The 27,851-nt window shown below is 40.6% G+C and overlaps 1 protein-coding gene and 1 pseudogene across 1 annotated transcript; both read left to right on the top strand.

Annotated features, from left to right (window-relative positions):
* Positions 1 to 320: 320 nt before the first annotated feature.
* LOC131779164 (uncharacterized) lies at positions 321 to 26,468 on the top strand. Its single transcript, XM_066162548.1, has 6 exons — positions 321 to 1,640; positions 3,490 to 4,020; positions 4,531 to 4,647; positions 4,862 to 4,933; positions 14,312 to 23,657; positions 24,666 to 26,468. Exons 1-6 carry the CDS (start codon positions 365 to 367, stop codon positions 24,730 to 24,732), a joined length of 11,409 nt encoding a protein of 3,802 aa, XP_066018645.1. The 5' UTR covers positions 321 to 364; the 3' UTR covers positions 24,733 to 26,468.
* On the top strand, positions 11,114 to 12,536 carry LOC136278961 (uncharacterized; annotated as a pseudogene).
* Positions 26,469 to 27,851: the final 1,383 nt, after the last annotated feature.

The raw sequence follows: 27,851 nt of genomic DNA, 5'->3' as shown, positions 1-27,851 counted from the left end.
TTTGGTTCGAGGTCATGACGTACGGACCGAGCGCTTTGCTGTGAAACTCGTGGGTTTTTGCTTTCCATACACAGATACGTATTTTTAGCGGCCTACCACAATTTGGTGATTTTTTTCTTCTCTGACGGTTCATGTGTATGATTTTCACATAAATCCCTCACGAACAGAAAGTGACATTAGCGGCCGTATACATAACATTATCTCGAGCCGCTGAACAGCTGACCCTGATCCACAGGCGCAACTTCCGTTGCACAATCCTTTTTTGGAATCCCTTGGGGCCTCACAGTGTTCTGAATTTACTTTGTGTGATATTTATTTGAGCAAAACTTATCGATTGCCGGAAGAAATTAAAGCACTATTAACAATGGCGTGCTCGAGTGCATCTACTGTTGCCATTGGCGAAAAGGAGAAGAAAGAACAGAGGCTTATTGATGCCATGTTTCTTTGTGACGAATGGAAATCTTCGAAAGGTGGATTATCAACTTTCAATCGCGAGTTAGCTATTAATTTGGCAGAGACAACAACTGGTAGCATGAAAATACACTGCTATGTCTCGAGAAGCGATGATCAGGACAGAGAAGATGCTAAACAACACGGAGTGAATTTAATCACCGCTCAGACTGTTCCTGGATCGGGAGATCCCCTAGATTGGTTGAAAATTGTACCTCCAGAGCTTCCGCATCCGCATATTGTGATCGGTCATGGCAGAAAATTTGGAATTCCAGCATTTCATGTTGAACGAGCTACAAGATGTAAATGGATTCAGTTCGTCCACGTCTTCTGCGAGGACCTGGGAAAGTTCAAAGAAACTACTGCCACGACTGTTGCAGATACGATCGAGGAGAACGAGGAGAAGCACAAGAAGGAAATTGAGTTGTGCAAAGCAGCAGATGCAGTTGTTGCTGTCGGCTCACGTCTACAGCAGAAGTACAGTAGAAGTCTACCAAATGTGAAAGTGGAGATCATTACCCCTGGAATTACGGGAAAGTTTTGCAACGAATCGATAGAATCAGGAGAACATGCTGGTGTATTATCAAGGACGTCGAATGACATGTTCATGAAGACATTCAACGTCTTCATGTTCGGCCGAGCAGACTTTGAAGACCTTACGTTAAAGGGTTATGATATAGTAGCAAATGCCATAGGTTCCCTTGGAGTGAAATTTGAGCTCACATTTGTTGGCTCTTCTCCTGGTGACCACCGAAACGTAGAGCAATGGTTTCTCCAGAAAGCATGCATCAAACGTAAGCAGTTAACCATTCGTGGTTATTGCACTGAACAGGATGAACTGAAAGGAATGTTTCACCAATCAGACCTGGTTGCTCTTCCTTCACGTACGGAAGGATTTGGATTAGTTGGCCTCGAGGCCATTTCTTGTGGTGTTCCTGTTCTTGTTTCTGGTGAATCTGGATTGGCTGAGGCTTTGCAAGAGGTACAAGGTGGAAGTAATGTTATTGTACAATCAGATGACGATGCGGATGAATGGGCACGGAGGATAAGTGAGGTGTCCAGCCAAAGTCCAGAACAGAGACAAACCAATGCCAGAGAGCTTAGAGAGAACTACAGGAAGGTTTACCCTTGGAGAATGGAATGTGAGAGGTTCAAAGGGCTAATTGAAAATGTTGTGAAAACTGCAAATGGTGAGCTAACTTGATTTAATTTTTTTTTTGTTCAGTACATTTGCTGAAATGTTATGCTACATGTACTGTATGAAGCTAAACCTTATGTTTAGACTGAACCACGCTAGATAAACTGGTACATGTAGATAAGCACAGGTGAAGTGCACCTGTAGGTCCTGAATTGTAACAGTTATCTAGAACTGTGGTTGGACTACAAATGTTCAAGTGCACAGATCGCAGCATTAGAGTATGTATCTTGTGCCAATCAGATTGCTGCGTAAGTGTAAGTATCTTGCACCAATCAGATTGCTGCATTAGGGTATGTATCTTGCATCAATCAGATTGCTGCACAAGGGTATGTATCTTGCACCAATCAGTTTGCTGCATCAGGGTATGTATCTCACACCAATCAGATTGCTGCATCAGGGTATGTATCTCACACCAATCAGATTGCGGCATAGGGGTATGTATCTCATATCAATCAGATTGCCGCATTAGGGTATGTACCTCGCACCAATCATATTACAGTATTTGGATACCTTGCACCAATGACCGCATTTGGGTATCGTTTTCTTGTAAATTATGTTATGGAATTAGGGGGCTGTGCACAAAGAATGACATTTACCGGAAATTTTGGGCTCATTTGGTAAATGCAATGGTTTGTGGCCTTTGCAAGAGCCTCATCTGTTAAGATTGAGTTTTTTCAGGATACGAATGGTTCACATTTTACTTTTTATATCATTTTTCTGTTAAAATACTTTTTTTCCTCTACTGTACTCAAAATGCACACTCCAAACAACTCTCTTTCGATTGTTTACCATGAAAACAACATCCAAAGTCCCATCAGAACATACCCAATCATTGCACTATGTGAACATTGGGTAATTTTTTACATGCCTGAATGGTATTCCACCAATCAAATTCCATTTTGCCACAGTGGACTTTGCTCCATCATGTGTTATTTCCTTGTAATCACCTGCCTTTTATCACGTATTCCAACCACATTGTCCAACCCCACCAAAAAGAATTCATGCGGAAGTAAATGGGACTGACAGTGAACTTTCCATACAATTCTCTTATGTTTTACTTAATCCAATTGCATGTCCATTCCTCATATAATCAGTCTGCATTTTTTCATCTATTTCACACTTGGAGGGTAATAACCAATTGAGGAGCCCTCTTTGAACTATTATCCTTTTCTCTTTTTCAATTTGTCTTGAAGTTCACTTATTCAAGATTGTGATGTATTTTTTGGTTAGAGTTTATTGGAGATACAACAAACTTTCAGTTAGCTTTTCTTAGTAAAATTAGGTGGAATACTATTTTGGGGGCAACCAACTGTAGACAGATTATATTGATTTTCTCTCTGTCAGAGGAGTGGCAGTAAGCATGGTCTTTTTCATCGTTCGTAAAGATTCTCAATGTTTCAGCTCACAGACCCCACTCTTAGAAACATTAAGACTTGGGGCTGTGGCTAGTGTGGCAGGCAAACTGTTCTACTGCTTTATAGTTCTAGGTAAAAAGCTGTATTGAAGATAGGGTTTTTTTTCATAAGGAATTCTAAAGGATTTGGCATGACTATTTCTAGAGTTTCTTGTAAGTGGTATAAGTTCCTTAGAAAGATCAACTTTAACTAGGTTATTTACAATATTTTATAACATAATGAATCTTTGGTCTGCTTTTTGCTGCTTGAGACTGTGCCAGCCAAGCTCATCAAGCATGGTAGTGACAGTTGCTTCGTGTCTGTAAACAAAGCGGGTAGCTCTTCTCTGTACCATCTCAATTTTGTTTCAATTTTAGTGGTTAATTATGTAAGAGGTGAAAAAACCTTGTTATATTTGGATTAAATTTGATTGTTACAATTTAACAGGTGGTGAAATGAATATTAAGGTTGATGTGGATGAATTGAAACCTGAAGAACAGAATATGCAGGCTAGCATGTTGGCAACAGAGTCTGTCAGATGCCAAGAGGTTCAGCAGCCCAGGGCATCTGCTACATCAGCTGCATCTGGAGGTGTGTCTTGTCCACAAACAGAAAATCTCAATGCTCGTCAAGAGGAAACCTTGCTATCAATTATTATAAATTATTTCCAGGCCACAAAGCCGCAGTCGATTGAAGAGTTTGATAGGTTTAAGGAATATGCAAAAGAAATGAGGTTCATCATTACTGGTGTTTCTGAAGGAAGTTTGGTGATAACGGTGAAGTGTGAATCTCTAATGATCTTGGAGGAGTTGTGGACAGATTATACATCTGGTCATCTGGGTGAAGTGGTTCAAAGTTGTTTTATAACAGAAAAGATCTTAAAGGAACTGAACCTGGTTGAGCTCAGGCTGAAGACAACAGTGGACATAGAAGAGTACAATTCATGCAAAATGTTCTTTGAGAAAGATGCACTTAGAGGTTGGTAGAAAGAATGTAACAAAGCCTGGTTGTCTCATAAAATATTTGTAAGGGTTTTTGAATGAAATCCAACACTCTTTCAACATGAAGTATAATAGGGTACATGTAATGAAGGGATGGGTTCAGTTTTTGATCAAGACTGATGAAACTTGTCTCATGAATAAACTCGTGCTGACTACAGTATGTAAACTATGCCAATGCAAGAAGTAATATATTTATTTGCAAGACATTTCATTCGGTGTTTGTTCTTCTCAAACATCTCCCCCCAGTAACCTGTTAAATTTCCTACTAGGACATATGGCTCTGTATGTTTTCCTCTCCATTGGGTTGTATTTGTCTTTCCTTAATATATTAGGCTGCATACATCACTCAAAGATTAATTGGCAAGAGTTTTTTCGGAGGAGCTATAAAAGATAGTTTTACTAGCTTTTGTTTGTTGGGTGTTTTTGAAAATAGTTTAAGATGTGTTTATGGTTTACAGTGCTTTACTTTCTTTTAAATCTGATTTAGGTGCTTTATCCTCTGAATTCCACTCCACAAGTTCTACCCGTGAAAGTCCACAAAAAAAGGAACAGTCGGGAAAAAGTGAACAGAAGACAAAGATTATGGAGACAGCGAAATTGGAAGGTGAAAAGAAAATGAAGAATCTTTTATTAAGTAATTATGGGAAGTTGTTGTGAACAGTAATAACAAATATGTGATAAATCTTCAAAGAATTATCTCAGTAAAATAATGTGGCATCGATAAATTAATATAATTGTACAGAGTTCCACTTATGGCAGCAAAACATTTGAAGAAAGGCTGTGAATGCTAATCTCTATCTGCGTTTTTTTACCTTTAGGTAATTCACCCGTCATGGTAGTACCCACCACTGGTCATGGAAAAGAACTAGAAGAACCTTGTGGAAGGAAAGGTGAACAGGATGCTCAGTTTGAACTTACTTTTCATGTTAATGTGATTGAAACATGGTTTTTTTGTTCTGGAATTTTCCCTTTGTTATTGGGAAAAAACCCCTCTTTTAGGTTGATTTAGTTGATTTGAACTGATTCCAAACCACGTTGAAATGAATAAAAAGATGTGTGGTTTACCACTCTCAGTTGTTTTCGTAGACTGATTAAAGTCTAACGTAGGTTCCAGGTTGGTTTCAGTTCCCCTTGACGTGCTCTAAAAAAAAGAAAACAACGCGGCAAATCACTGACACGTTATTTGATGCATTGATATTGAAAAAGTGGGAGAATTCATAGGTGCAAAAATTGGCCATAAAAGCTGTAGGAGTGAAGCTTTAAAGTTTCAGGACAGGAAAGGAGAAATGAAAAAAGAACCTGAATGTGGTTTTAGTCATCTGTGACCTCTTACGGAAGAACGTACACTAATGGCTTTTGGTTAAACGCACGGTTACCGAACGGGTAACAAACGGGTAACTCATCCGTTCGAGCAGATGCTATCGAACGGCTGAACGGGTTATCAAGTATTCCGAACGGCTTGTGAAAATTATCAAACGGGTTACCCAAACGACTGAACGACCTGTGAAAATTATCGAACGGGTTGACAAAAACGGATGAACGGGTTTACGATTAATATTATTTCAAACAGCTAATGAAAAACAATAAAGGCCCAACGAATAGGTTATCTCTCCGATCGAACGAATGGACAGATCCGGTCCGATTTAGGTTTTCTTGAAACCTCACGTTTAAAGTAGGTTCGAACGGATAGTCAGCTGTTCTGATGTAACGAAAATATTGACTTCCCACAGCCGCTATGAAATTGCCTAACGAAGTATTCAAGGTTGTTAAACAGAGACTTAGTTCCGCGTCTTCTAGCAAAACTCGAATAACCCGTGAAGGTCAAGTTGTCATTATTTATCTTCGCCGTGTTGAGAGTTTATTGCCGCTTTATTGCACAAAAAGGCGACTGCAACTTTTTTCTAGTAGCTTTACATGTTGCAAAATTGTTCCCTTTATCTTTTCTTCAGACATTGAATTCGATGCGGTAAACACAACTATTCCGCGCACGATTCCATTTGTATTTTAATTATAATACAATCTTGCGACATTTAATTAAAGCAGACCTGTGTGACAGGTAACGCAACACTATCCAATCCGAATGAAGTTGGACAAATCTTGTAAACATGAAATTAGAAGATCCTCGCAGCTAAGAACACTACTGAAACGAGTAGTTTGTAAGTAGGACCTGATTATTTGTACCCAATTCATTGACCAGCTCCCAGTTGGCTTGTTAGCTCAATTGGTAGAGCGCTGCACCGGTATCGCAGAGGTCATGGGTTCAAATCCCGTACGGGCCTGAAATTTTTTTCAGGTCCTACTTACAACTACTCGTTTCAGTAGTGTTCTTAGCTGCGAGGATCTTCTAATTTCATCTTTCCACCGCAGTGCAAATATGTGAATTTTCATATATCTAAAATCTTAAATCTTGTAAACATTAGAACGGATGACTAATGCCGCTCGAACGGGTGAATTTATTAGGGACTTCAAGATTGCCGACTACGGTTGGCTACGACGGTTGGATGTGTCTTCGGTAGATTGGGTCGACTACCGTTAAAGGGCGCGAAAGTTTAACGCTTGTTGTCCTTTAAGATTTCGCCGACAGACTGAAGACGGTGGTTGACTTGTCCTTCGAAGATGTTTTTTGGAGATGTCAGAAACGCGCTGGTAGCCACTTATGTCGATGATTCCCTAGATGCTGAAGAGTTTTTGACTGTTGACAATTTTTAAGAGTCCGTTGATCTATTATATCCATAATGGAATTTTGATCTATTTTGTTTGGATTCGTTCGAGCGTCTGTACGTCCAGCAGCCGAACAGGGTTTCTAAAATTCTCCTTTTCTGGCAATTACATTTTTTCACAAACTTCCCTTGGAAAGATCTTTTAAAATTCTTAGAGTATGAGATGTTTCTTTAGAAATGTCAAGCGATTTAAAAAACTATTCTGGTTTTTAGTGGACCAATTTTCTGAGCTTGTGATTACACATACGATTCTATAATATGCACAAGTTCAGGAAAATATGTCCACTAAAAAGGCATCGTAAATTTTGAAATCGCTCAGCATTTTTAAAAAAATCATCGAGCACTTTCATAAGGTTTGCATGAGGTATTCTCTGAGAATTTGGAGAATATTTCTGACTACCGGCATGGTTTCATTAGACTAGGTCAGAAATGTTTTGTAAGTGTCGAAAAACTTGCGATCTTACGGTATGCACAAGCTTAGAAAATTCCTCCACTTAAAATCCAAATTAAGTTTTAAAATCGCTTGTCATTTAAAATGAAACATCTAATACTCTTAAGATATTTGAAAGAATATTTCAGGAGTGTTTCTGTAGAAATTTTTGACTGCCGGACACGGAATATTTTCAAAAACCTGTTCGGCTATCGGACACGTAGACACAAAAACGTCTGCAAATCAACATTTCTGCCGTAGTATATTCACCGTGAACTTAAAATGTTACGCTTTTAATACAAGAATTAGGAAAAATTACTTACTTCTCAACAGAGGTTTCTTTCGCTGCCATGATCAACAAGCTGAATGAAATAATATAAGCTTTTCGCCAACATTACTGAAAATCAAATTTCTAACCTTGGGATGTTCCACAAAAAAGCAATTTTCCAGGTGGAATTAATTTCAATGTCAAGAAAAACCCATGCTCAAGAATGTGAGAAAATAATTCTTGACAACATGAAGAATAATGAGGAAAAAAACCGACATTTCCTAGAAATAAATTCTTCGAGACCTAGGCAGCATGATTTTTGTCTTCTTTCAGCCGCAACGAACAAACGGTTTCTTCATTTTTGTAACGTAGCAAAGGCAGTAACAAAAAACTGTTTTGTTACTACCTTGAAATTGTGAGTTTTGATTTGAGATTACTGTCAACAAGATCTGGTCAAATTTCAAACTTTCATTTCATTTACTCTTTATTTAGAGAAAACATTGAAGTTAAATTTTCTGGGAAAAAAACAAACTTTTAAAACTTTCTTCAATACTTTATAAGCTTTTCAGTGATATACATTTTTCCATGTGTTTCTTTGAAAGTAGGGCGCCTAGAACAAAATGTTTTTTTCCAGAATTTTTCCTTGTTTCCTTACATTTCGATGTTTTCTGCGCATTTTGTTGCATATTTGTCGTCTTTACTTGAACTTCCTCGACGAGGCCGCACAGTTCATGATCATCAAGGCAGGCAAAGCGCTAGTTCCTCTTTTTCTTCCTTCTTGGTCCTCACTGGGGAAGGGATGGAAGCCAAACCCCAGATCAAAAATTGGCACATACTTCTCCAATTCCGATATTTATCACTTATACTTGAGATTACTTTGCGAGTATTGGGAAAACTGAGTTTGAAATGTTTTCAAATTGCGCCGGCAAATATTAAAAGTGTGACGTCCCAACAAGCTGTGTTTACATACTCTCATCTAAACTAACTAGTTGACCTATGAGAGCGTGCGAACTATCTCAATTATTTTACAACCATCACTAGTTACAAAAGTGTGACGTGCAAAACCGAATTACAGTCACTTGGTTTTTTTAGTAGTTTTGGCTTCGATCATGCAAATCACACTCGCTAGAAAATAAAAAGTTCCCGAAGACAATGAGTCCATTATCACGCAAAGATAGCTTAGCGTCAAAAAGAAGAGACTTAGGTTGTACTGTGGTCGATCTTGTGATAAAAATCAAACCTTTCAAAGGGGTAAACACTGAAGCCTGACATTTCCTGTTGAAAAAAGAATAACGCTTTTCATTTCCCATGTTCAATAACATCATGAGTGATAAAAGTGTGACGTACGAAACCGAAATACTGTGTACTTATTGATTGAGTGGTAGGGGCGCAGCGAGGTCCTTTCTTCGTGACCCTGAGCTAAATATTTTCCCCACTGGCCCCACCAAATTCGATCAGTAAGCATTTTATCATATGACCACTAACTGTTAAAATTTTAACCTAAATGGGCATACAGGCACACAAAAAATATGCAATTTAAAACTTTTCCTTTTATTTCGATTAGCCCAGAGGGGGAAGGGAACATCCTGAACACACGTGATCTGGATGCGTAAAACACTGTGACAACGGAAGTTCGGAAAGTTGGGAAAAGTGATTCGTTATTTTTGTCGTTTCATTTTGAAATTATCAGCCACATTGTCAACATATTGGTAAGTGCGATTGAAAATCTTTCCTAGTTACTCGGTTTTGATCAGCTTTAGTTATTTAGTAACTGTAGAGACGTAAGGCACTTATGGCAATGAAATAAATTGGTTCTACGGCGACGTTTTTAAATCTCTGTGGCTTTATACCGTATAATTTATCCTCATTAACTAAAATAAGGTTATCGAGTATCGTTCAATTTGAGAAATTGATGATCATAAAACTAGACTGTCCCACGCTGATATTATAAGAAATCCGTAGTGCTTCATTACGTGGTTTTCCGGTGGCTATGATCTGCACTAGCTATTATCTTGACACTTTTTTAGGAGGGTTTAACGATCGATTCAGAGATCGCGGTAGATTCCAATTGAATTTCCGTTTTCTACCTGTACACAAGCGTTTCATGGTCGAGACACCATTCACTTAACTTACTAGCGGCGGGTTCTACGGTACATATTTTTCTAAACGCCGTAATCCGTTTTTTTGTCTGTTTAAGCGCTAGACTCTCGCATAAGAAAATAAGTCATGACGCGGCGCGTCCACGAAGAGAGGTGTTTTAATTTTCTGAGAGAAACTAAGTTTTTCTTAAATTCAATGTTACTGCATACGTAGTATAGGCGTACTTTTCCGTTGATCGGATGCTCCATATCTCCACCGTTAAGTGGCTTTCTTAAAACAGTTAAGGTTTCAAACAATAAATTTCAACCATATTGTAACTAAGATTGTTCAGCATTGTTTAGTTCGAGAAACTGATGGTTTCCACAATCACGTGATCAAAAACTAAAATCAATCCAATATTTAGACATATTTGTCATGCAGAATGTCCTTTACTGATGTCAGCAGAGGCGGCCCAAGCTCACACTCGAGAAAAAGCAAACGATTAATTCATGAAAGCGTCACGCGTTGTGTGACTCGGTGTTGAACACGTCATAAGGAATTGTATGGGGAACGAAATATGGTCGATTTGAAGTTATAAAAGTGTGACGTGCAAAACCGAAATAGATTCACTGCGGAGTAAACTGCTAATCGGTTTTCCATATCAGTTCATGAAAAGTTGATTATCGCTCACAGATAGCTTACCTATTAAAAGAGATTTCTTAAAAGATAAAACGGTAAAAACGAACGATAAAATCCGACGTTTCGGAGTAGTCATGACTCCATTATCAAGGTAAAAGTTTAAAACATGCAAATAACAGTATTTAAGCGATGTGGCGCGAAAAATTAACATAATAGGTGCGAAGATTATACAAATACTTTCGCACGAATAGAGTCCGATTGCACGTTCAGGTTTGGCTTTAAAGTTCTTATATGAAGCATTTCGTACAATAAGCAGTCAAATTTGTTCGTGCACTTCTTAAGAACTTCGAAGCATTTCAGTAGGTCCTGAGGGATCGTCCCGTGTACGTTCTTGCAATGTTTGACAATGGCTGAGGATTGTTGTTTATGTCCTTTTACACGATTGTGTGAATGTCCGCGTGTGTATCCTATATAACCTGCATCGCACAGGTCACATTGGTATTTATAAACAACACACTGTTCATTTACGATCGATGGCTTTGCTTCTTTCACATTCAGTTCTTGATCAATTTTTCGGCTGACAAATACGGGCTGGATGTTGGTGTTCACTTTTAGGCTCAGATCCTTGAGTTGTCCTTTCACAAAATTTGCTGAGGTTTGGTCTTTAAATGGTAGAACCACTCGAATTGTGTCATCCGTCTCTTTAGTTGGTAATAATTGTCGCTGCTGGTTACAAACCTTTGAGTCAACGAAATTTTTGGTGGCAGAGTCGATGAGGTGTTTGGGGTACTTTAAACGCGAGAATACTGTCTTCAATCGGTCGTCACGTCGTTTCAGTTGTTCGATGGCAACCAAAAGTGTCTTGGGAGGTTTCTGTACTTTTGCGCTACAAAAGTAAATTTCCATTTTAATTTCCATTTTAATACTGAAAACACACAAGGAGCGCTTGGCGATGCGCCCTATACTATCAGCAACGCAAACTTACAACTATGCACTGGCGAAATGGCTCGACACTAAACTTAAGCCTCTCTCTCTGAATCGCTACACAGTAACTGACATTTTTTAATTTTCCGACGAAATTCGCGAATTGGAAATATCAAACGGCGACATTCTGGTTTCTTACGACGTGTCCTCCCTCTTTACCAACGTACCTTGGATGAAACAATTGAGATACTCGCGAACAGAGCTTTTGACAACGACTGGTTTAATTCAACCTATGACCTGAACCTGACCAAAACGGACCTTGTTGACCTTCTCAGTGTAGCTACAAAAGGACAACTCTTCCAGTATAATGGAGCACTTTACGAACAGACGGATGGCGTGGCCATGGGTTCCCCCCTTGGTCCCCTGCTAGCTAATGTGTTCATGTCTTCAATTGAAGAAAACCTCGAGCGAGAGGGTAAACTCCCTTCCTTCTATCGAAGGTACGTTGATGATACACTTACTATCATGCCAAATATCGCAACAGCATCTAACTTCCTGGACACGCTTAACAAGGCACATTCTTCCGTAAAATTTACGATGGAAACTGAATGCAATGGCATGCTCCCTTTTTTGGGCATCCAGTTACTGAACCGATCGCCCCAAATAGAGACAAAGGTGTACGTAAAACCCACGAATTCAAGTCTCCTCTTACATTACCAAAGTCACGTTGACAATCGGTACAAACAGTGTTTACTCCGAACTATGCTGGGTCGAGCACATCGTTTATCTTCTTCTTGGTCACACTTCTCAGACGAATGTGACCGATTGAAGACAGTATTCTCGCGTTTAAAGTACCCCAAACACCTCATCGACTCTGCCACCAAAAATTTCGTTGACTCAAAGGTTTGTAACCAGCAGCGACCATTATTACCAACTAAAGAGACGGATGACACAATTCGAGTGGTTCTACCATTTAAAGACCAAACCTCAGCAAATTTTGTGAAAGGACAACTCAAGGATCTGAGCCTAAAAGTGAACACCAACATCCAGCCCGTATTTGTCAGCCGAAAATTGATCAAGAACTGAATGTGAAAGAAGCAAAGCCATCGATCGTAAATGAACAGTGTGTTGTTTATAAATACCAATGTGACCTGTGCGATGCAGGTTATATAGGATACACACGCGGACATTCACACAATCGTGTAAAAGGACATAAACAACAATCCTCAGCCATTGCCAAACATTGCAAGAACGTACACGGGACGATCCCTCAGGACCTACTGAAATGCTTCGAAGTTCTTAAGAAGTGCACGAACAAATTTGACTGCTTATTGTACGAAATGCTTCATATAAGAACTTTAAAGCCAAACCTGATCGTGCAATCGTATTGCAAATACGTTTTGACAGCCGGTATAAAAAAATCAATAAACTAAGAATGGGGAAACTAGAACTTATATTGTAGACTATTTCTTTCTGATTTCTTTTGATTTCTTTTGATTTGCATGGATTTTTTATCAGCTGAATTTGCATTTTTTTTCTTGTCTTTTTTGCTTGTTTTTAATCAAAGCGAATAATGCCTCAAAAATAAATCAGCGAGTCAGGCTATGACACATGGCAGCAGTTTGTTTCCTTTGAGAAAAGGTAGCTTCCTTACCTCACAATACATGATATAACCAAGCTTCTTCTTCAAGCTTTTTCATTGATTGAATCAATGAGCTTCATTACCAATTAAGAAGGGGCTCTCTTTTCCCAGTTCTTGCCTGTTTCCGGTTTCCTAATTATCTGCCTTAAGAAAGTTAAGACACTGGGAAGAGAAATTTTGTGAGTTTCCTCATGCGATTAGAAAGACCAGAAGTTCTAGTTCGATCACAAATTCTGTTACAAATTCTTAGTAACAATGAAACTTTTTGAAACGACCTCTGAGCTCGATATCAAATGATTTTCAAATGAGAATGTAGTTTAAGTCAGGCACAACTGTCTATCACTTAAGTAAAATGTGAACAAAGATAGAAAAAACTGAATATTAAAACCAGAACTCTTTTTTTTTTTTAATGTCATTGTCATTTGGTAACTATTTGGTTATAACTTGTATGAGCTTTCTTAACAATGATTTATTATATTCCAATTGTAACTGTTTTAAAACTATAATTAATTCCATTGTCATTCCTTTAAGCCCATTTGCGGATAATCTTTAAGTTCGCTTTGAAGTTTGTAAGACTTCATTAATCTTCAGACTGTTGCAACATAGAGGATGTAAATAATAAATTTTTGGCTTTTAACGTTCACTCACAAAAAGATGAAAGACAGAAATCGGTAGGAATATGATTCAACCTAAGGGCAAAATGTTTCTTTAACATCACGTGACTAGATGAAAGAAGCAAAAAAAACTAGGTCAAAGCATCTTATTTACGACAAATGTTTCTTTTACATCACGTGACGAGATGAACGACGCAAAAAAACTAGGTCATAGTATCAGAGTCTAGTTTCTACGGTTTCTACGGTTCGCTTACCTGCGAGTTAACAAAGTTGATGCACTTCAACAAGGAAGCTGAGTCAGTCCAGTAGTAAACTTGGTCTACTGTCATTTCCAATTCTTCTCGAATAATTCTGGAGAGCCTTACGCAGATAACGCAGGCTGTCAGTTCCAATCTTGGAATTGAAATTTCATGTATGGGACTTGCTTTTTCCATGACAAATGCGCAGTGAACTTGGGTGGTGACATTTTTCAAACGGAAGTAAACGACGGCTGAAACTCATTACGATGGCCAATTTACATTGCCAGCTCAGTTGTTAAGCCAAATAGCTTTTTAATACCCCACCAAAGCTTCTTCAAAAACGTACCCTGTTGATTAATGTTGTTTATAGAAACTGTGCATGTGAAAAGTTCTCATTGCAAAAGTTAAGATAAATTCTGTCAGTTTTGTTTACCTTTATCCAATGACTTTAAAGTCATGTAATGCTCTGCAAAAGTCACAACTTGAGTAAAATAAAAGGTGACCAACCGACTTCTTCACTTTTTTTTGTTTTTAAGTGGAAATTGGGAATTCTAACACTTTCAGCTTGTTACAAATAGTTTCCGGGTGTAATCGACCCAGCCCGTTTTTGTAACATAACATGTGTGTTCCTGTTTGAAGTGACTCGTTATTAATCCAGATTATCGACCATTTAGTATTGTTTTACTAAAAATAATTTGTTTCCCTGATAACAGGAGAGGATTGCAGTGGAAACCTAACAGCAGAAGCCATGACACCTTTCATGAGCATTGCCTTATTTGTTGCCCTGTTCTTGCTCAACTCAGATCGCATTCAGAAAGCCATTGAGATATGCAGCGAATGTTTGATTTTGCTAAATGGCACCGATCAAAACAGCAAAGACCAATTTAATTCAGCACTGCTACAATTTTACAGCGACATCTGTACCGTTCTTTTCAGCGCTTATCATCATATCTCTGACTACATAAGTGCGGAAAGATACGGGAGGAAACTGTTTCACTTATACAGTGAGTATGGAATTATGCTTTTTAAACTTGGCGAAAACCTAAAAGCAAAGGAATATGTTGAGAAGGCCCTTGCCATAACGACCAAAATTGGTGACAGAAGTGGAGAAGCATCATGTTATGAAAACCTAGGTACTGTGTTTAAGTCGCTTGGCCAATACGACAAGGCTAAAGAGTATCTCCATAAAGCGCTTCTCATCAGAACTGAAATTGGCAACAGAGAGGGGGAGGCAACCAACTACGGAAGCCTGGGTACTGTGTTTGTGGCGCTTGGCCAGTACAACAAGGCTGAAGAGTATCTCCTAAAAGCGCTTCTCATCACAATTGAGATTGGCGACAGAAAAGGGGAAGCATCATGTTATGGAAACCTAAGTACCGTGTTTGTGTCGCTTGGCCAATATGACAAGGCTGAAGAGTATCTCCAAAAAGCGCTTGTCATCACAACTGAAATTGGCGACAGAAAGGGGGAAGCATCATGTTATGGAAACCTAGGTACTGTGTTTCTGTCCGTTGGCCAATACGACAAGGCTGAAGAGTATCTCCAAAAAGCGCTTGTCATCACAACTGAAATTGGCGACAGAAAAGGGGAAGCATCATGTTATGGAAACCTAGGTACTGTGTTTCTGTCGCTTGGCCAATACGACAAGGCTGAAGAGTATCTCCAAAAAGCGCTTGTCATCAAAACTGAAATTGGCGACAGAGGAGGGGAGGCAACTGACTGCGGAAACCTAGGTACTGTGTTTCTGTCCGTTGGCAAATACGAGAAGGCTAAAGAGTATCTCCAAAAAACGCTTGTCATCAGAACTGAAATTGGCGACAGAAAAGGGGAAGCATCATGTTATGAAAACCTAGGTACTGTGTTTGTGTCGCTTGGCCAATACGACAAGGCTAAAGAGTATCTCCAAAAAGCGCTTGTCATCACAACTGAGATTGGCGACAGAAAAGGGGAAGCATCATGCTATGGAAACCTAGGTACTGTGTTTAAGTCGCTTGGCCTATACGACAAGGCTGAGGAGTATCTCCAAAAAGCGCTTGTCATCAAAACTGAAATTGGCGACAGAAAAGGGGAAGCATCATGTTATGGAAACCTAGGTACTGTGTTTCTGTCGCTTGGCCAATATGACAAGGCTGAGGAGTATCTCCAAAGAGCGCTTGTCATCAAAACTGAAATTGGCGACAGAGAAGGGAAGGCAACTGACTACGGAAACCTAGGTACTGTGTTTCTGTCCGTTGGCCAATACGACAAGGCTGAAGAGTATCTCCAAAAAGCGCTTGTCATCACAACTGAAATTGGCAACAGAAAAGGGGAAGCATCATGTTATGGAAACCTAGGTACTGTGTTTCTGTCGCTTGGCCAATACGACAAGGCTGAAGAGTATCTCCAAAAAGCGCTTGTCATCAAAACTGAAATTGGCGACAGAGAAGGGGAGGCAACTGACTGCGGAAACCTAGGTACTGTGTTTCTGTCCGTTGGCGAGTACGAGAAGGCTAAAGAGTATCTCCAAAAAACGCTTGTCATCAGAACTGAAATTGATGACAGAGAAGGGGAAGCATCATGTTATGGAAACCTAGGTACTGTGTTTACGTCGCTTGGCCAATACGACAAGGCTGAGGAGTATCTCCAAAAAGCGCTTGTCATAAGAACTGAAATTGGCGACAGAAAAGGGGAAGCATCATGTTATGGAAACCTAGGTACTGTGTTTAAGTCGCTTGGCCAATACGACAAGGCTAAAGAGTATCTCCAAAAAGCGCTTGTCATCAGAACTGAAATTGGCAACAAAGAAGGGGAGGCAGCTGACTACGGAAACCTAGGTAGTGTGTTTCTGTCCGTTGGCCAATACGACAAGGCTGAAGAGTATCTCCAAAAAGCGCTTGTCATCACAACTGAAATTGGCGACAGAGAAGGGGAGGCAACTGACTGCGGAAACCTAGGTACTGTGTTTCTGTCCGTTGGCGAATACGAGAAGGCTAAAGAGAATCTCCAAAAAACGCTTGTCATCAGAACTGAAATTGGCGACAGAAAAGGGGAAGCATCATGTTATGAAAACCTAGGTACTGTGTTTGTGTCGTTTGGCCAATACGACAAGGCTAAAGAGTATTTCCAAAAAGCGCTTGTCATCACAACTGAGATTGGCGACAGAAAAGGGGAAGCATCATGCTATGGAAACCTAGGTACTGTGTTTAAGTCGCTTGGCCTATACGACAAGGCTGAGGAGTATCTCCAAAAAGCGCTTGTCATCAAAACTGAAATTGGCGACAGAAAAGGGGAAGCATCATGTTATGGAAACCTTGGTACTTTGTTTAAGTCGCTTGGCCAATACGACAAGGCTGAGGAGTATCTCCAAAAAGCACTTGTCATCACAACTGAAATTGGCGACAGAGAAGGGGAGGCAACTAACTATGGAAACCTAGGTACTGTGTTTCTGTCGCTTGGCCAATACGACAAGGCTGAGGAGTATCTCCAAAGAGCGCTTGTCATCAAAACTGAAATTGGCGACAGAGAAGGGAAGGCAACTGACTACGGAAACCTAGGTACTGTGTTTCTGTCCGTTGGTCAATACGAGAAGGCTAAAGAGTATCTCCAAAAAGCACTTGTCATAAGAACTGAAATTGGCGACAGAAAAGGGGAAGCATCATGCTATGGAAACCTTGGTACTGTGTTTAGGTCGCTTGGCCAATACAACAAGGCTGAAGAGTACCTCCAAAAAGCACTTGTCATCACAACTGAAATTGGCGACAGAAAAGGGGAAGCATCATGTTATGGAAACCTAGGTACTGTGTTTCTGTCCGTTGGCGAATACGACAAGGCTAAAGAGTGTCTTCAAAAAGCGCTTGTCATCACAACTGAAATTGGCGACAGAGAAAGAGAAGCATCATGTTATGGAAACCCTGGTACTGTGTTTAAGTTGCTTGGCCAATACAACAAGGCTAAAGAGTATCTCCAAAAAGAGCTCGTCATCAGAACTGAAATTGGTGACAGAGAAGGGGAAGCATCATGTTATGGAAACCTAGGTACTGTGTTTCTGTCGCTTGGCCAATACGACAAGGCTGAAGAGTATCTCCAAAAAGCGCTTGTCATCAAAACTGAAATTGGCGACAGAGAAGGGGAGGCAACTGACTGCGGAAACCTAGGTACTGTGTTTCTGTCCGTTGGCGAATACAAGAAGGCTAAAGAGTATCTCCAAAAAACGCTTGTCATCAGAACTGAAATTGGCGACAGAAAAGGGGAAGCATCATGTTATGAAAACTTAGGTACTGTGTTTGTGTCGCTTGGCCAATACGACAAGGCTAAAGAGTATCTTCAAAAAGCGCTTGTCATCACAACTGAGATTGGCGACAGAAAAGGGGAAGCATCATGCTATGGAAACCTTGGTACTGTGTTTAGGTCGCTTGGCCAATACAACAAGGCTGAAGAGTATCTCCAAAAAGCACTTGTCATCACAACTGAAATTGGCGACAGAAAGGGGGAAGCATCATGTTATGGAAACCTAGGTACTGTGTTTCTGTCCGTTGGCCAATACGACAAGGCTAAAGAGTGTCTTCAAAAAGCGCTTGTCATCACAACTGAAATTGGCGACAGAGAAAGGGAAGCATCATGTTATGGAAACCCTGGTACTGTGTTTAAGTTGCTTGGCCAATACAACAAGGCTAAAGAGTATCTCCAAAAAGAGCTCGTCATCAGAACTGAAATTGGTGACAGAGAAGGGGAAGCATCATGTTATGGAAACCTAGGTACTGTGTTTGTGTCGCTTGGCCAATACGACAAGGCTAAAGAGTATCTTCAAAAAGCGCTTGTCATCAAAACTGAAATTGGCGACAGAGAAGGGGAGGCAACTGACTGCGGAAACCTAGGTACTGTGTTTCTGTCCGTTGGTCAATACGAGAAGGCCAAAGAGTATCTCCAAAAAGCACTTGTCATAAGAACTGAAATTGGCGACAGAAAAGGGGAAGCATCATGCTATGGAAACCTTGGTACTGTGTTTAGGTCGCTTGGCCAATACAACAAGGCTGAAGAGTATCTCCAAAAAGCACTTGTCATCACAACTGAAATTGGCGACAGAAAAGGGGAAGCATCATGTTATGGAAACCTAGGTACTGTGTTTGTGTCGCTTGGCCAATACGACAAGGCTAAAGAGTATCTCCAAAAAGCGCTTGTCATCACAACTGAGATTGGCGACAGAAAAGGGGAAGCATTATGCTATGGAAACCTAGGTACTGTGTTTAAGTCGCTTGGCCAATACGACAAGGCTGAGGAGTATCTCCAAAAAGCGCTTCTCATCACAACTGAGATTGGCGACAGAAAATGGGAAGCATCATGCTATGGAAACCTAGGTACTGTGTTAAAGTCGCTTGGCCAATACGACAAGGCTAAAGAGTATCTCCAAAAAGCGCTTGTCATCACAACTGAGATTGGCGACAGAAAAGGGGAAGCATCATGTTATGGAAACCTAGGTACTGCGTTTCTGTCGCTTGGCCAATACGACAAGGCTGAGGAGTATCTCCAAAGAGCGCTTGTCATCAAAACTGAAATTGGCGACAGAGAAGGGAAGGCAACTGACTACGGAAACCTAGGTACTGTGTTTCTGTCCGTTGGTCAATACGAGAAGGCTAAAGAGTATCTCCAAAAAGCACTTGTCATAAGAACTGAAATTGGCGACAGAAAAGGGGAAGCATCATGCTATGGAAACCTTGGTACTGTGTTTAGGTCGCTTGGCCAATACAACAAGGCTGAAGAGTATCTCCAAAAAGCACTTGTCATCACAACTGAAATTGGCGACAGAAAAGGGGAAGCATCATGTTATGGAAACCTAGGTACTGTGTTTCTGTCCGTTGGCGAATACGACAAGGCTAAAGAGTGTCTTCAAAAAGCGCTTGTCATCACAACTGAAATTGGCGACAGAGAAAGGGAAGCACCATGTTATGGAAACCCTGGTACTGTGTTTAAGTTGCTTGGCCAATACAACAAGGCTAAAGAGTATCTCCAAAAAGAGCTCGTCATCAGAACTGAAATTGGCGACATAAAAGGGGAAGCATCATCTTATGAAAACCTAGGTACTGTGTTTGTGTCGCTTGGCCAATACGACAAGGCTAAAGAGTATCTCCAAAAAGCGCTTGTTATCACAACTGAGATTGGCGACAGAAAAGGGGAAGCATCATGTTATGGAAACCTAGGTACTGTGTTCCTGTCCATTGGCGAATACGACAAGGCTAAAGAGTGTCTTCAAAAAGCGCTTGTCATAAGAACTGAAATTGGCGACAGAAAAGGGGAAGCATCATGTTATGGAAACCTTGGTACTTTGTTTAAGTTGCTTGGCCAATACGACAAGGCTGAGGAGTATCTCCAAAAAGCACTTGTCATCACAACTGAAATTGGCGACAGAGAAGGGGAGGCAACTAACTATGGAAACCTAGGTACTGTGTTTCTGTCGCTTGGCCAATACGACAAGGCTGAGGAGTATCTCCAAAGAGCGCTTGTCATCAAAACTGAAATTGGCGACAGAGAAGGGAAGGCAACTGACTACGGAAACCTAGGTACTGTGTTTCTGTCCGTTGGTCAATACGAGAAGGCTAAAGAGTATCTCCTAAGAGCGCTTGTCATAAGAACTGAAATTGGCGACAGAAAAGGGGAAGCATCATGCTATGGAAACCTTGGTACTGTGTTTAGGTCGCTTGGCAAATACAACAAGGCTAAAGAGTATCTCCAAAAAGCGCTTGTCATCACAACTGAAATTGGCGACAGAAAAGGGGAAGCATCATGTTATGGAAACCTAGGTACTGTGTTTCTGTCGCTTGGCCAATACGACAAGGCTGAGGAGTATCTCCAAAGAGCGCTTGTCATCAAAACTGAAATTGGCGACAGAGAAGGGAAGGCAACTGACTACGGAAACCTAGGTACTGTGTTTCTGTCCGTTGGCCAATACGACAAGGCTGAAGAGTATCTCCAAAAATTGCTTGTCATTACAACTGAAATTGGCGACAGAAAAGGGGAAGCATCATGCTATGGAAACCTTGGTACTGTGTTTAAGTCGCTTGGCCAATACAACAAGGCTGAGGAGTATCTCCAAAAAGCGCTTGTCATCACAACTGAAATTGGCGACAGAAAAGGGGAAGCATCATGTTATGGAAACCTAGGTACTGTGTTTCTATCGCTTGGCCAATACGACAAGGCTGAAGAGTATCTCCAAAAAGCGCTTGTCATCAAAACTGAAATTGGCGACAGAGAAGGGGAGGCAACTTACTGCGGAAACCTAGGTACTGTGTTTCTGTCCGTTGGCCAATACAACAAGGCTGAAGAGTATCTCCAAAAAGCGCTTGTCATCACAACTGAAATTGGCGACAGAAAAGGGGAAGCATCATGTTATGGAAACCTGGGTAATGTGTTTCTGTCCGTTGGCGAATACGACAAGGCTGAGGAGTATCTCCAAAGAGCGCTTGTCATCAAAACTGAAATTGGCGACAGAGAAGGGAAGGCAACTGACTACGGAAACCTAGGTACTGTGTTTACGTCGCTTGGCCAATACGACAAGGCTGAAGAGTATCTCCAAAAAGCGCTTGTCATAAGAACTGAAATTGGCGACAGAAAAGGGGAAGCATCATGTTATGGAAACCTAGGTACTGTGTTTAGGTCGCTTGGCCAATACGACAAGGCTAAAGATTATCTCCAAAAAGCGCTTGTCATTAGAACTGAAATTGGCGACAGAGAAGGGGAGGCAACCAACTACAGAAGCCTAGGTACCGTGTTTGTGTCGCTTGGCCAGTACGACAAGGCTGAAGAGTATCTCCAAAACGCGCTTGTCATCACAACTGAGATTGGCGACAGAAAAGGGGAAGCATCATGTTATGGAAACCTAGGTACTGTGTTTAAGTCGCTTGGCCAATACGACAAGGCTGAAGAGTATCTCCAAAAATTGCTTGTCATTACAACTGAAATTGGCGACAGAAAAGGGGAAGCATCATGCTATGGAAACCTTGGTACTGTGTTTAAGTCGCTTGGCCAATACAACAAGGCTGAAGAGTATCTCCAAAAAGCGCTTGTCATCACAACTGAAATTGGCGACAGAAAAGGGGAAGCATCATGTTATGGAAACCTGGGTAATGTGTTTCTGTCCGTTGGCGAATACGACAAGGCTAAAGAGTGTCTTCAAAAAGCGCTTGTCATCAGAACTGAAATTGATGACAGAGAAGGGGAAGCATCATGTTATGGAAACCTAGGTACTGTGTTTACATCGCTTGGCCAATACGACAAGGCTGAAGAGTATCTCCAAAAAGCGCTTGTCATCACAACTGAAATTGGCGACAGACGAGGGGAAGCATCATGTTATGGAAACCTAGGTACTGTGTTTATGTCGCCTGGCCAATACGACAAGGCTGAAGAGTATCTCCAAAAAGCGCTTGTCATCCAAACTGAAATTGGTGATAAGGAAAGGGAAGCAGCAGTTCTTGGAAACCTTGAAATTTTGTTTGGAACTGTTGGTGATTTTGAAGCTTCGGAAGTATGTTTGGAGAAAGCTTTATTCATATCCAGAGATATTGGAGATAGAAGAAGAGAGTTTGAAATCCTTCGAGGTTACGCCGTTTTGTATTTATATCAAGATAAAATCAAAGACTCCCTGTCGTGTCTTCACCTGTGCATTGAAAAGTATGAGGAGCTGAGATATTTGTTGGGCGCCAATGATCAGTTCAAAACATCATTTCTGGAGGACACAGGAATATTCCCCTACAAGCTGCTTTGTACTTTGCTTTGTGACACCGGAAATGCTCGGGATGCTCTTTATGTTGAGGAGTCGGGTCGAGCTAGAGGCCTATCAGACTTAATGGTAGAGAAGTACTCAGTTGAAATGCACATCTCTGCTAATCCGCAATCTTGGTTTGGCATTGAGAACATTTTAAGAAAGAAAAATAACTGTACTTGTCTGTACATTTCTTATTTTCAGAATCGTCTGCATTTGTGGATCTTGAAAACAAGTGGAGTCCTTCACTATAGAAGAGTATCACCAGAAGAGAATCTAATTCAGGCTGGGTTGCCCAAAGATTTTTCTTTGAGTCAATTTTTGGATGATAATTTCCGGAGTCTTGGTATTTTGCCCACTAAAGATTGTGAAGATCGGTCTTTAAATACGATTAAATTGCAACCTCTCTCCCCCGCGCAAAAGAGCTCAGCAAGATTGCGACTCGTGGAGGAGGACGAGGACGAGGACGAGAAAGGGATTTCAAGTCTATCTTTGTGTTACAAAATGTTTATTGCCCCCGTTTATGATTTGCTTGATGAGCCTGAAGTCATTATTGTTCCTGACCGCAGGTTGTACAAAGTTCCCTTTGCTGCCCTGAGCGAAAAGGAGGGAGCCGAATACCTGTCAGAGACTCATAAGATCCGTGTCATTCCTTCTTTGACAACACTCAAGAACATTCAAGATAGTCCAGAGGACTATCACAGCAACACTGGCGCCTTGGTAATAGGCAATCCCAAGGTTGATTGGCTGCCACCATTGCCAGGTGCAAGAAAGGAAGCGGAGATGGTCGGACGACTTGTGGGAGTTCCGCCTCTAGTTGAAGAGAAAGCTACGAAGCAGGCTGTACTTGAGCGGATAAGTTCAGTGAGCTTGATACATTTTGCTGCCCACGGTAACGCCGATAGAGGAGAAATTGCACTCTCCCCCATTCCTACTCCCAACAGTCGAAACGCTCCCCCACCGCAGGAAGCTTCCATATTGACGATGGCTGATGTCTCACGAGTGAAAGTCAGAGCTAAACTGGTGGTACTTAGCTGCTGTCACAGTGGAGGTGGAGAGACAAGAGCCGAGGGAGTTATAGGACTTGCCCGTGCGTTCTTAGGATCCGGTGCTCGCTCGGTGTTGGTTGCACTGTGGGCCATTCCAGACTCAGCAACAGAGCAGCTGCTGAATCGGTTCTACGAACACCTAGTTGAAGGAAAAAGTGCCAGTGAATCCCTTCATCGGGCCATGAAGTGGATGAGGAAAAACGGCCCGAACAAAATCTGTGAGTGGGCTTCGTTTACGCTAATTGGAGATGATGTGAGGCTCGAGTTTGCCAAGCAGAAGTAAGACTCAGTGAGAACAGATATTTCACAAATTAAAGTTAAATTAGATGTGAAGATGACTTTGACTTACTGGTCGCTGACTGTCATCAGAAGCTTGGTAAATTACTGATGGTTGCAGGCAGTTTCCGTCGAGCGGGCATGCGTTCTTTTGTCAGCGGTTGCATGTCTTGTTATTAATGGTAGCGGCAGCGGCGGTATCATCAACCTGTATAGATGCGGTTAGGATGCGTTTGTTGTGGTTGTCGATTATTTGTTTCGTGTTGTTCATCTGAACTAACTGATCTTGATAGTACTTCGGGTGAAGATTTTTCTGAGCTTTTGATCTTTGGGAAAGTGCTTGTCTAATAGGGCGAGGAATTTGTGTCCGATGTTGGTGTTGGTGTTAGTGTTTCTTGCCACAAGCTCAGAAAAATCTTCAACCGAAATACCATCAAGATCGGTTACAGCTGCATGACCAACACGAAACAAATCATCGACAACCATAACAAACGCATCCTAACCGCATCTATACAGGTTGGTGATACCGCCGCTGCCGCTACCATTAATAACAAGACATGCAACCGCTGACAAAAGAACGCGTGCCCGCTCGACGGAAACTGCCTGCAACCATCAGTAATTTACCAAGCCACCGGCATGCAAAGACAAAAACACGACAGAAACGTACATAGGACTCACAGAGAACGACTTCAAAACAAGATGATGTACGTACGTACATACATACATACATACATACATTTTGACACGAGAGCGTCGATAGTAACTCTCCAAAAAGAAAAAAGAATATACGTACGTACGTACGTATGTATGTATATTCTTTTTTCTTTTTGGAGAGTTACTATCGACGCTCTCGTGTCAAAAATATATAATCGCGAAAGTGCCTCTCCGCCAATCAAACACAAGTGTTAGCCATATATATATTTACATACTGAGCTTGGTATAATTGCATTTGCTTTCTATCCCAAATAATAATTAAGTTGATAATAAATTGTTATTTTTCACTATTTACAGGAAAGAAGACCCCGACGGAGTAAATAAGGAGAGTTACTCCAAGGAAACAAAGCGAAAAGACTTTTAGATGGATAAACTAAATAGAAACAAGTAGAGAAAATATTCTATCCGATATTTCAATGAAACTAAAAAGAGTTATCCCAAAGTAAGGGAGATCTATTTCAATTTTTTGTGCTTTCTGTTCCAATATTCTCAAAAGGAGACATTGGCTATGTACTCAGAATCTTGTTGTTTGTATTTGTGAAATAATAAGCACGAAACAATGTTGACGTAGGTACGGTTTAAAGAAAAGCGAAATCAGTAAAGTTAAAACAGTAGTTTAGGTATAAAACGAACCACTAAAATCTGGTTTGAATTTTTCAAAGCCTTTTGTAAGGTTTAGTTAACAAAACTTTCAATATTTGAGGAATAATTTTGATGTAACATCTTAAAAGATCGTTGCCAACCATGCCACGCCTCTGTATTTGTTTACATACGGGCAACTGAGGAGAAATTCGTTCAAATTAACTCAATGCCTGGCAGGAGTCGTGGCGGCCCGGAAACAATTTTTACGTGGCGTAAAGAAAGGATTTGCAAAAGGAGAAGCGTTACGCATCCTAAAGACAAACCCGACTCGCAAATTGCAAATTGGCTATTATTTAGACCTCTGATGCCTGGACTATCTTTCCTGTCATTCCGCAGGTTGAAATTTTTCGTCTGTCCCGTGGCTGTAGGCCTTCCTTGAAGTAATGCGAGATACCATTAATGGTTTCAGTTACAAACAAAAAATTTCTCAAGAAAATTGCGAGCAACTACTACACAATACTCAGAATAAATCATTGATAATTTCAGAAGGCTACTACGACAATTTCAGACCTCAAAATATATTTAAATCACTCGGATGCACTTGGATGATATACCACATTGGAAATTTCTCGAATTTAAATGGCATCAGATAGAAAATGGCGGACTAAGCGCGCAATGTCTTGTGGTTGACTAGGATCCTTTAACAGAAACCCTTTCTTTGGTCAGTTGCTTGAGAGATCGAAAAATTTGGACTGAGGCAATTGCATTCAAGGGCTATTGTATCGAAAAAATAGACACGATGCCTTTCTTTTTTTTTTTACGTATATATTCAACACTAAGTCTTTCTTAGAGGAAATAATTTTTGCAACTGATTATCAGCTATGTAGCCATTCAAAACGAGCAAAAATAAAATTTAGTTCGCGAAAAAACCTAGAAAATTTACTATATTTCTCTTGAAGAGGTTGCAGTGTAAAACGGTAATAACCAGATGTTCAAAGTTTCGCCATGGCAGCGGGATAAGGGATGCAGCTGGCGGAAATCAGGAACTTCGATAAAGTCTCTGCATGCTTACAGTTGGGGCTCTCGGCCCTGAAAATAAAAATGAATAGCGTAATCGCAGGAAGGCTTTTTTCCGTACATTTCTCTGGTTGGTTCACTTCAACTCATGTTGATCATCTTTTATGGTGATTCCTTAGAAAAAACGATCATGGAACAATTTTTTAAACTTTCCTCAGTTTATTGTTCCTTACCAATGTCTGTTCCAAAAAAATGCAATAGGTAGGATAGGTCACTGTGCTTGTTTAGGAGAGTAAACGCGCCAAACTGAACTTACCCCATTTATGCCTGTACTAGCACTAATCACATGCTTCATTACATCGGTTCAAATTACATTTTGCTGCGGCTGGAAGCGAGGGTTTTTAAAGTAGCACTTGAAAAAACTTGATAAGTAGAAAGTCTCGAGCGTCTGGAACAATTCGATACATAATTTGTGGGAAAATCACGCAAACTGAAACGACATCGACTCAAAACGTTCCACGAGTCGTTCCTTTCAAGGTCATAATTTGCATCCCCGATTAACGGGCTTCGTGCACGCTTTTAGCTTTATCTTTTTTTCCCTTTGAAGAATTTCCCTAATTTAAAGGGGATAAATTGTACATCAAAATTATGCAAAAAAAAAAAAATATATATACATATATTGAGATGGGGAAAAAACAAAGAGACTATACTTTTATCCCTACAAGCCTGTTTCGTGATTACTCACTCCTCAGGGGCTTTCATAATCGAGAATATTCGTAATCATCGTTTATATACTTAACAAACTTGCATAATAGGCGTGACCATAAACTTAAATGCTTTGTTCAATTGTTACGCAGTAACGCTTTGTTTCTGTGGCTACACGAGTTCATTACGTTTATTGAGTGATAATAATTCAGGTCTGCAGATAATTAATTTTTCTTTCGGGCAGAGGTTGCATCTTTGCTTGCGCTGTTGTAGGGTGATCTTGATGCAAGGATGCGCAATGAAATAAAGTGTTATTTTCTTAAAGGGTACCAAAGTATGTTGTTCCCTTGACTGTTTTTTCATTTCTTAGTTGTAAGTGGTTCATAATGTACAGTGTACAGGTATCCACATTCGTCAAGTGCTTTTTGATATGGAGGGACGGCTTGGTCGAATGATGTTTTGTCGAATGAAAGGGACGATTAAGCTTTGTGAAGGGTTGGTAGGGGTTTTTGTTCAGGTTGAAAGTGACGTCAAGGAAGGTGACGGTCTGTCTGTTGGCTTCGGTGGTGATCCGTAGCCCATTGTGAGTAAAGATGCGGTATATTTGCTTTTTGATGGTCAGGTCACTGTGCTCCTTAAAGAGCTAAAGAGTATCGTACCTCTTCAGTTACCTGCTCCATGGATTGAAAAAAAATACCGTGTTCTCGGATTTTGCGGGTGCTCATTCCCCTGATTACAGAATTTTTAGGCCCAGTACAGGATGCGTAGTGCAAAACTGAAGAATCACCTTAATCACAAAGTTTTGACGAAAAAGGTGAGGGATTTAAAAATCTAGTGACAAATTCTCGTTCCATTATCCATAGTATTTATGAGTCTGTTCACGAGAGGACCGGGCAGGCGTGACACATGCCATCTCAGCAATTTCTTTCATATTTGTCATATCTAAGTTCACAAGACAACCGGGTGGACAATCAGACATGGTATGATGCTACTCTGGTTTAAAGATTTAATAAATTTTGAATGGCCACAACGTCAAAGTTGTTCAAAAACCTTTTCAGACTTTGAAGCATCTTTTTGCGAAACCTAAGGCTCCTGTCTCGAAAGAACAACGAACCGACGCTATTTATTCCATTCCGTGCAATGACTGTGATCACGAGTATATCGGACAGACCAGAGGTC

The sequence above is a fragment of the Pocillopora verrucosa genome, chromosome 2, assembly GCF_036669915.1.
Source record: "Pocillopora verrucosa isolate sample1 chromosome 2, ASM3666991v2, whole genome shotgun sequence".
In the NCBI taxonomy this organism is placed as follows: Eukaryota; Metazoa; Cnidaria; class Anthozoa; order Scleractinia; family Pocilloporidae; genus Pocillopora; species Pocillopora verrucosa.
This window is presented reverse-complemented; position numbering and strand designations above follow the sequence as displayed.